Source organism: Alosa sapidissima, chromosome 5 (genome assembly GCF_018492685.1).
Source record: "Alosa sapidissima isolate fAloSap1 chromosome 5, fAloSap1.pri, whole genome shotgun sequence".
NCBI lineage: Eukaryota > Metazoa > Chordata > Actinopteri > Clupeiformes > Clupeidae > Alosa > Alosa sapidissima.
Genome location: NC_055961.1, coordinates 33469112 through 33478235, shown reverse-complemented (window position 1 = coordinate 33478235; position 9124 = coordinate 33469112). Strand labels below are relative to the sequence as shown.

The following is a 9124-nucleotide window of genomic DNA, read 5'->3' as shown; positions in this document are numbered from 1 at the left end:
AGGAAGGGAGAGAGAGAGAGAGAGACAGATAGAGAGGGAGGGAGAGAACAAGAGAGCAAGAGATGAGAGTAGACAGAAGCAGTGGGAGAAGGGAGGAGAAACTAAACTCCAGCCGAGCCGTGGTCCCACCCTTATGTGCTGCACCATCATATATCACAGCCCCTTGTGTTGCGCAGCAGGCTCCTGTATAGGGGTGGAGAGGAGGGGGGGGGTCTCCACTTTCAACTGCAAGGAAGCAGCTTATTTGCACAATGCAGAAATAATACCTGCAAGTGCTTCCATTCATACCTGCAACAACTACTCCCTAGGATCAGCGCATCAGTCATTCGAATATTTGTAAGTGCTATATTAGCATAACTTGCACTGTTGGCATGACAACTGGCTATGATCAATAGGCGACCTGCAAAACAAACCATTGGCATGTATGTGCCGTGCATGCGGGAGGACTATGACTGTAAAATCATGCCTGACAACGTTAAGACTTTTGCCATTTAAAAGGCAAATGAAGAGATGTGATTTGTGAGCTCCCTGACCTGTGGGTTAGTTTTAGGTATGGCTCAGCATGTCACAGGCCCTGCAGGCTTTCCACTGTCATAATGGCTCATCTCTTATGTAAATGAGTGTTAACAAACATCGCGCAAAATACCCATGAGCTCTCTTAGCCCCGGAAAAGAAACAAGGAATGTCACGCTCGTTCAGGTTTACACAAGCCTGTGCCATTTTCGCTTGCTTTTCCTCCATAGGTTGTTTTTCTTTGCACATCATAAACAAGCAAATATGTTGTAGCATGTTTTGTCAACTGGTAGATTCAAACAAGATGACAAATTACTAAATGCACTACATCTGACGCAGTTTGTGCTTGTGTGATTATCTTGCTTGTTAAATTGTCGCTTTGCGGGGTGTGTCAGAAAAGCTGTGAGGAACATAAAACACATGATCACTGATGTCTACAGCCAGTTATAAGCATTCCCTACAATGACAATGATTTATTACTATCACATACTGTGTCTGAACAAAAAAACAAATCCACAGCAAGGTCAATAATTTGGTAACCTTGACCCTGACAACTGACATCCGCAGCATGCAACATGACACCCTGTTTCTGCATGTGAAAATGTGTGTGAATTTGTGTTTAATTCATTTCCCTTTTGCCACAAGCGACCATTGTCACTTGTCGAAATTTTGACATTCTTCAAGGACGTTTGTGCGCCGGCTCTGCGTCTCCCCCTGCCTCTGAACTCCTGATTGACGTGTGAGGTGCACCCAGAGTCCACCCTACTACACCCCTGGAGCATTTACAAACGCAACACTCTAACAGAGGCAACGTCAACAGCAGGAACAGCAACAGCAACACGAATGACTAGGGGCTGTTTTTTGAGCCTCAGCTTGTAGAGCGGTCAGACCTGGATTACCATACAAACAGCCCCTGCAAATCCTGCTCAGTGAACAACAGCAAACGGAGGGGCCAGTGAAACATTTAAAAAGCCCCACAGTGGTCATTGTGAATGGACATTAGCTCAGAATGTACTAATGCGAGTCGAGCACGCATTCAGGAGCCGCGTTGTCGCGAATCAGCCTCAAAAAACAGCACAGCCTCCAAGCTCATGTGTTCACATTCATGAGCACCGGGTGTTTGAATATGCCAGTGTTTGGGAACAGGTGTTCGGTACAGAGCAATAAAATAAAAAATAAAAAAAGGCCTTGCACATTCATCACAGTGTGGTTCATCTCAGTCCGACTGCCTAAATGATGCATGTAAACTCGCAAACAGTGTGCAAAAAGGCTGTAGTTATGGAGACACTGTTCCAGAGTGCAGACCCATTAAATGCCAGGTCACACAAGATGTTGCAGGCCTTCACACAACATGCCTAATGCAATTCTATTAATGGCTACTCCTCGGCCAGTCCATTCTCTATATAAGATTATCTCCACGTTAATGTGTGTAAATGTGTCTAAGCCTGTGAGTGAGTGTATGTGTGTGTGTGTATGCACTTCATGTGGGTATATGGAGTGTGCGCGTGTTTGTGTGTGTGTGCTCATATGGGTGTGTGTAGTGCATGTGTGTGTGTTCATGGGTGTGTGTAGTGCATGTGTGTGTGTTCATGGGTGTGTGTAGTGCATGTGTGTGTGCTCATGGGTGTGTGTAGTGCATCTGTGTGTGCTCATATGGGTGTGTGTAGTGCATGTGTGTGTCGCAGATGTTTCAGCCTTCACTGTGTGGGAGTACAGTGGATATGTGTGTGTGTGTGTATGTGCGTCCGTGTGTGCACGCATGTGTGTGTGTGTGTGTGTGTGTGTGTGTGTGTGTGTGTGTGTGTGTGTGTGTGCGTGTGTATGTGCATCCATGTGTGTGAATGCATGTGTGTGTGTGTGTGAGTGCGGAAAGGCTTGCCGCCTCTTAAGTAAGGCAGCCACGCACTGCTGCACCTCTCTCTCACACACACACACACACACACACACACACAAACACACACACACACACACACACACACACACACAGAGCACTGCTCCCTCCAGCCAGCCAGCCAGCCGGCAGCCCTCAGCAGCCCGTTACCATCGGCAACCAGCTCTGACCGTGCCCCTCTGGCTTCAGCATGTTTTTCACAGCTTTGTTGTTTTTCTTTTTTTTTGTCAGGAATTGGAAAACCCAGAAAATGACATGACACTATCTTTGTAATCATCTCGGGTTTGCCTCACATAAAAATAATCTTTTTACTGAACACTCGCCCTAGCTGTCAGATTTTCTGCCTTCCTAGTTTCTAGCTTCTGCAGATCCCATTTAAAACAGCCCCTTTAAAAGAAAACTTAATTGAGTGATGAGAAATGTGTCAAGGCTGAGCTATCGGGCATTTTCTTCACCCATCCACAAGAATGGGGACACTTGGCTGCAACGGATGCTTTTCCTATAATGGAATCACAGTCTAGTTGGACACGTTTTGTTTATTTATTGCATATCTTATACTCGTTCTGACTAGATTAGAGAATCTATCACCCCTTACCTTTTGAGAGGCAACAAAGGTGAAATAATTATTTTTTGTTTGCAAATGAGATCATTAGAATCAGAGTCCAGGCTTTAAAAATGGCCAGTGTAGAATAATCTCTAATGTGCATGAGATTACCCACACGGAAATGCAAATACAACCAGACACAGCCTCATAATTGGGTGCACACACACTGAGTCACTAAAAAACACACACACACACACACACACACACACACACACGCAAACAGACATACATAGAGCATGCATGTTCTAGCTAGAGGGGAATCACGTTCAGTCAGCTGGTCCAGTTCATATGTTATTGGGCTCATTTTCTTATGTAAGACCTGATGTAGCAGTGAAGAAAATGTGCCAAGCTAGCCATTTTTATCCATCACACACACAGACACACCCACACACACACATACACACACACACACACACACACACGCACACACAAGCATGCCAAACCCTTCCCCCTAGTCTATCACGGTCCCATTATGATTGGCCCCAGTGATGCTGTTGTACTGTAGTGTGCCGATGATGACAGGGGATGAGGCTGGGTGAAGTGAGAGGCAGAGGCAGGGGTCACCACAGGAAGAGCCCCTCCATGTGGAGTGGCCTTGTCCGCTGCTCCCATCAGCACACATTATCCATAGTCAGTCAGTCAGTCAGTCAGTCAGTCAATTCCGTGGGGGATCGTGTTAAAGTGGATGTCAATGGGCCTTCATGAATCTTTAAGCATGTGATAAAACCCTGCAGGCCACAGGCGGCTCATTCACTGGATCAGATACCACTTCAACAGGTGCACTTTCTGCCCAGCGTGGTATAAGCTGCCATCACCCCACCCTTGTTTAAATTCGTAATGTGTCATTCTCTCCCGGGGTATAGCCTTCCGCCCCAGCTTTGCTGCACCTGTCCAAATCCCCAATGCTCTTACCTGTACTTCATGTTGCTGTGTCTGCCGATGGCCTCCTTCATGTGGGCGTGGCCTTGCGGGACGAGCCGGGACCCCGACTGCTCCCGGAGCTGAGTCTTGGTCACGTTCTGGACGTTGTAGTTCCCGTTGCTTCCCTGGCCGCTCCCCCCGCCGCTGCCACCGCCCGGTGGTGGGGCGGTGCGAAGGCCACACAGCCGGTCCTCACTGCGGCTCTTGAGGTTGTGTTCTGTACAGGCGAATGACACCTGCATTCTGATGTTTTCCCCGTGTACCTGTCTGCCTCTGGTTTGTGGCTGAGCTTCAGGTCATGCACCTGCAAGCACGGGCTTGTACTGGTTGTTGGTGCTGCGGAGGAGGGATGCCGTCCAAACAAGCAGTCCCCACACAGCGACGGTTTGTTTGCTGGCTGGCGCCAAGAGTCACGACTGGCGGAGGTCCAGGCCCTAACCTGCCGGACGCAGAGTCAGCGTCTGTGCCGCCGACTTGGGCACTCCTGTGTGTACGTCGCTACGGGTTGAGAGGGAGCCTCTGAACTTATTCACCAACACGCTTTCCAAGAAAATAGTTTTTTTCCTCGCAGAACGATGATAATGATAGGGTAACTTGGTAGGCACAAGTGCTCGTCTTCAAGCTGCGGTACCTGCGGTACCACCCAAGGCTTGCCGGGTCTTTCGATGCGCAACAGATTCTTCACCCGTTCTGACTTGCGAACAGATTGAACGCAAGTTAAAACATTTCTACGATTGTGTATATATTCAGAAAACTGAATTAATCTATACCTGCGCGATGTTCGAATCCCTCCGATGTACAGGGCGACGGTGACTGCCTTGGTGAATGCTGTGCAGCTGACAGTCGAGCTTCACGGGCACTGAGCGTGCATACCCCCTAGCCTCGCCATCTTCGGCCTCGAACCAATTGGACATAAATCGAATGACAGTTCACCAACTCGCCTGGACACAATCTCTCACTGACACACTGCTATACCTAAAGGAGAGCGCACGGAGAATATTGCGACCAGACACGCTCACAGAGCCAAACGAGCAATGAACAGAACACTATCTGACACAATGTTCGCGCTCACGCAACATCGAACTGATACAAACGGCAACATGAGCGGCGCCAAATCTCGCGCTGTGATTATTAGGGGCAGTAATTGCCATCATGATCATCACCGGGTATTACTAATAGGATGGAGGGAGAACGATTCACAGCACTCATCTCTCTCTGTCAAACAAAATGACATGCGCAATTATCGCTTAGTAACATCATTAACGATGGTAACAGTGCTATGCATTACTTGCCATTTGATCCACATACCGCGATAACGTTCCGCAAAGGTTAAAAAAATACTCCCGTTTTTGTGGCAGGCAACCTCATACATGTTTACTCAACATGCAGAGTCTCTGGTTCCGCACTCCCCGCCTCCTCTCTCTCTCTCTCTCTCTCTCTCTCTCTTCTTCGCCACCCTATCTCTCCCTCCCTCACACAAACACGCGCGGGCATACACAGATATTGAAAATTTGGCTGCCCCCCCCCCGTATGTTTTCAGGTAACATGGAGTCAAATAAAGTGCACAATAAATAAATAGCAGAGATAAACATTCATAATAAGTATTTTTGCTTCAGTCACATTTCCTCGTTTTCTCTTAATTTTATTCATGTATTTGATTCACAGATAAATCGATGAACTTATTCAGCACTGTATGACCTGGGTACGATTCACTCGATTATTCCAAAGACCTTCTCTCCTTCAATAAAGGCTAATGACCACTCCCTTCTCAATAAACACACACTGTGCGCCAGGCCCCCCTCCCCCTCATCTCTCTCTCTCTCTCCCTTCCCCCCTTTTCACTGCACTAGAACACTGTAACAGAGGCATGCAGTTGAGCACTTCACTGATTAAGCAGCAGCCTCTGAGATGAACTGAACCAAATACCTAACACATACACATACACATACACAGACACAGACACAGACACATACACATACACAGACACAGACACAGACACACACACACACACACACACACACACACACACACACACACAAACAATTTTGTCCGCACCATAGCAAGTGTTATGGAGTAGAAGGTTGCCAGTGATGGATTGCAATGAAACTTTGGGAATTAGCTGAATTAAGAAACTGGACTTAATGTCTGCTCACATGAGATAGATTGTAGATACTATGATTTAGGTTTGGACATTGATATGAAATTTGGGCCAAACTTAAATCATTTTTTAAATCATTTTGCAGTTTGAACAAAAAAAGGTTTACACATAAAAGATGTTTGAGTTCTATGGAAGACCGGGTAGATTATGGAGTAGAGTAAAACATTTCCAAGGAACCACAGTAACACACGCTCCCTCTGCAGAGATGCTATTGATAGTATAAATCTCTTATGAGATATTGACTACATTTTCTTGTGGATAAAAGTGAACTGGTGCTCTCTCGAAACCACTGGCCAGGAGTGCTCAGACACTACCCAGCTCTCCAATCACAGTGACCTAAAATGGAATAGCGAGCCAATCAGAATTCAGCTTTTCTGTGCAGTGAGTAGGCTACAGTGTGTCTGTACCCGAGACTACAAAAAGAGCAACCACCTGCACACACTACTCAAGCATCAGAAAATGTGGAGAAAGACAGAGGGATGGAAGGGAAAGAGAGATAGAGAGAGTGAGAGGGAGGGAGAGAGAGGGAGAAAGGAACATGGATATTAAAATACTGATGTTTTCTGTTGTCACTGATAAGGTAGAATACCAGTCATAGTGTTGTCATCACTCAGGGATGAATCAGTTTTCATAATAATTTTTAGAATTTTATCATCACTGAACTGGAACTCTGGGAACTGTGTGCAGTTTAGTTTTTGTCTATGAGTGTGTATGTGTCTGCTTCAGTGTGTCTGCTTCAGAAAAAGAGTGAATGAGTGCGAGAGAGAGCAAGAGAGAAAGAAAGAGTGCATGAAAAAGAGAGATCATGCCACTAGGCTAAAAGACAGATAGTGAAGAGGCAGCATCTTCTGAGTTAACTCATATCATATGGTAGACTTGTGACCTCGGTGTTCAAACATGGCACATCATCTCAGAAATATCTGATTCTGATTACTGTCATGACATGATCTGATTATGTGATTCTGATGTGATTCTGATAACTGTCATGACATGATCTGATTATGTGGTTCTGTGACTCTACCACTTTTCATATTTTTTAAGTCAGTGAAAAGCACAGCCCTTGAGCCACGGGTCCTGTCTGTGCTTAACTGATCTATGCTATTGACCACCGCGGTCACACTGTGACCCAGACAGCAATAAAAAGAATGTGGCCACCACAGGAACCAAGGACACACACTCTATGTAATGTCAATGTTTAATTCTGCTCTGTCATTATGAGGTTGTGTGTGTGTGTGTGTGTGTGTGTGTGTGTGTGTGTGTGTGTGTCTCTCTCTGTGTATGTGTGTGTGTGTGTGTGTTTCAGATTCACTCATTCATTTCATTCACAAATGCAATGTTTCTGTAGAGTCTTTTCACAATGTTCCCAAAATAGCCTGGCTTAACAGCATGAACATATTCTCGTGCAGGTAGTAATCCAGTAGGCAAAGGAAGGTAAGGAGACAGAACATTCTCTTCTCTCTCCTGAGTCACACTGTGCAGGTTGTACTGTGCCTCTGTGTACTTTTTTGTCACGTCACTCCACTGTATCTCTTCTGATCCTTTTTATGTGATGGACGGTCTCATGTGACGCGTTAGAATGCGTTGCTTTAAAGAATAGTGTGGTCACACAGGGGCAGACACAGCCACAAGGACAATTCTAAAAGTACACACTTGACTTTTAGTGACCTGTGCTATCACCCCCGCAAGTCCACACGGTGGTCTGACAAGACAAAAGAGCAGCGGGGCAGAATAGTGGACGAGGCCACTGATCCGACATCAGAGATGCTTATAGATCTCCGTTAGCCTTGTGAACTCATATGGAGTGCTCTTAATTCTAGAGTGAGTCACGTTTTAGTTATGGCTATTGGAGCGATCAGTGAAGGTTAATGAGATTTCAAGGTTATAGCCGCAGTTCACTCTGACACAGTATCCATAAAAATCCTGTAGAAAGTTTGTTGTGGAGATTCATTTTAGACAGAGAGAGAGAGAGAGAGAGAGAGAGAGAGAGAGAGAGAGTGCATGCAGAGGTGTGCACTAGTTTTTTTTTCTGTATGTGTGTCCATGCCTTTAAGGATTGTTCTAATGAAGTCATAATTATAAAGTCAAACCAAATTGGCTGTTAGACATTGACAAAGTAGGTCTGGTCAGAAATAGTTTGCTGGGAATAATAGATGAATAAGGTATATCAAAACTCAATTATAAATTTGGTTTCTCATTCTCTCTCTCTCCACAATCACACAGACACAAGTGCCTGTATAGCCACACACACACACACACACACACACACACACACACACACACACACACACACACACACACATGATGCACACTCACACACATACAAAGGAACATGCTGCAGAATCCTGCTGCTTCTTATTCTATTTTGTCCAACCCTCTAGTGGAGGAGAAGGAAATTGCAACTCCATTATTTATGAGGATAAGTGTCTCTTTTATTCATAGGAAAAATCTCAGAAAACTATTCCTCTCAGGGGACTTAAACCTTTTAAGTGCATCCATCTGAAGCAAACACAGCTCTGACCCGAGTAACAGGCATCAGTTTCCCTGACATTACAGAATGCTCCATGATCGCAATTAAAAGTTATGTCTTTGGTTAATCCACATATTATGACAGTCTCAAAGACCATTTCCTGTTAAATAAACCTTTTATTTCCTTACACCCCTGATCACATCCTTTCCCTCTCTTTTGACGGAGGTGACCTGTGTTTCACCTTAGACTCCCGGACTCCTTTCTTTGAAGGTAATCCATCCTCACTGTGCAGTCCTCAGCGACGTGACGTTATTCCGTATCCTGTCTAAGCCATGTATATTCATGACTGTCAGCCTCTCTACTCTTTCAGTTTATGACACGTACGTGAGGACACTATGTACAAATTCAATTCAGTATCTCACAGAGACCGATATCTACACAATCCAGAATGGACCAGACTGCCCTGCGTGAGCAAATCTCATGGAATGGGAAGTGTTAAGGGAGAATATATGAGACAGGTCCACGGAAGCATTTTGGCCCAAGGAAAAATTACATTATTTGTTGATTAAT

At 45.4% G+C, this 9124-nt stretch overlaps 2 protein-coding genes across 5 annotated transcripts in view; both read right to left on the bottom strand.

The window, feature by feature from the left end:
* Positions 1-5344, bottom strand: part of LOC121708761 (voltage-gated potassium channel subunit beta-3) — a 16837-nt gene extending 11493 nt beyond the window's left edge. For all 4 annotated transcript variants that reach the window (XM_042091627.1, XM_042091629.1, XM_042091628.1 and 1 more), the window contains exon 1: positions 3921-5344. In XM_042091627.1, the coding sequence (XP_041947561.1) occupies positions 3921-4171 (251 nt within the window). In that variant the 5' untranslated portion in view covers positions 4172-5344. The remainder of the gene's footprint in view (positions 1-3920) is intronic.
* Positions 5345-7614: 2270 nt separating this feature from the next.
* Positions 7615-9124, bottom strand: part of LOC121708759 — a 30263-nt gene continuing 28753 nt past the window's right edge. The window contains exon 2 of the mRNA XM_042091622.1: positions 7615-7625. The gene's annotated coding sequence lies outside the window, so the exon portion shown is untranslated. The remainder of the gene's footprint in view (positions 7626-9124) is intronic.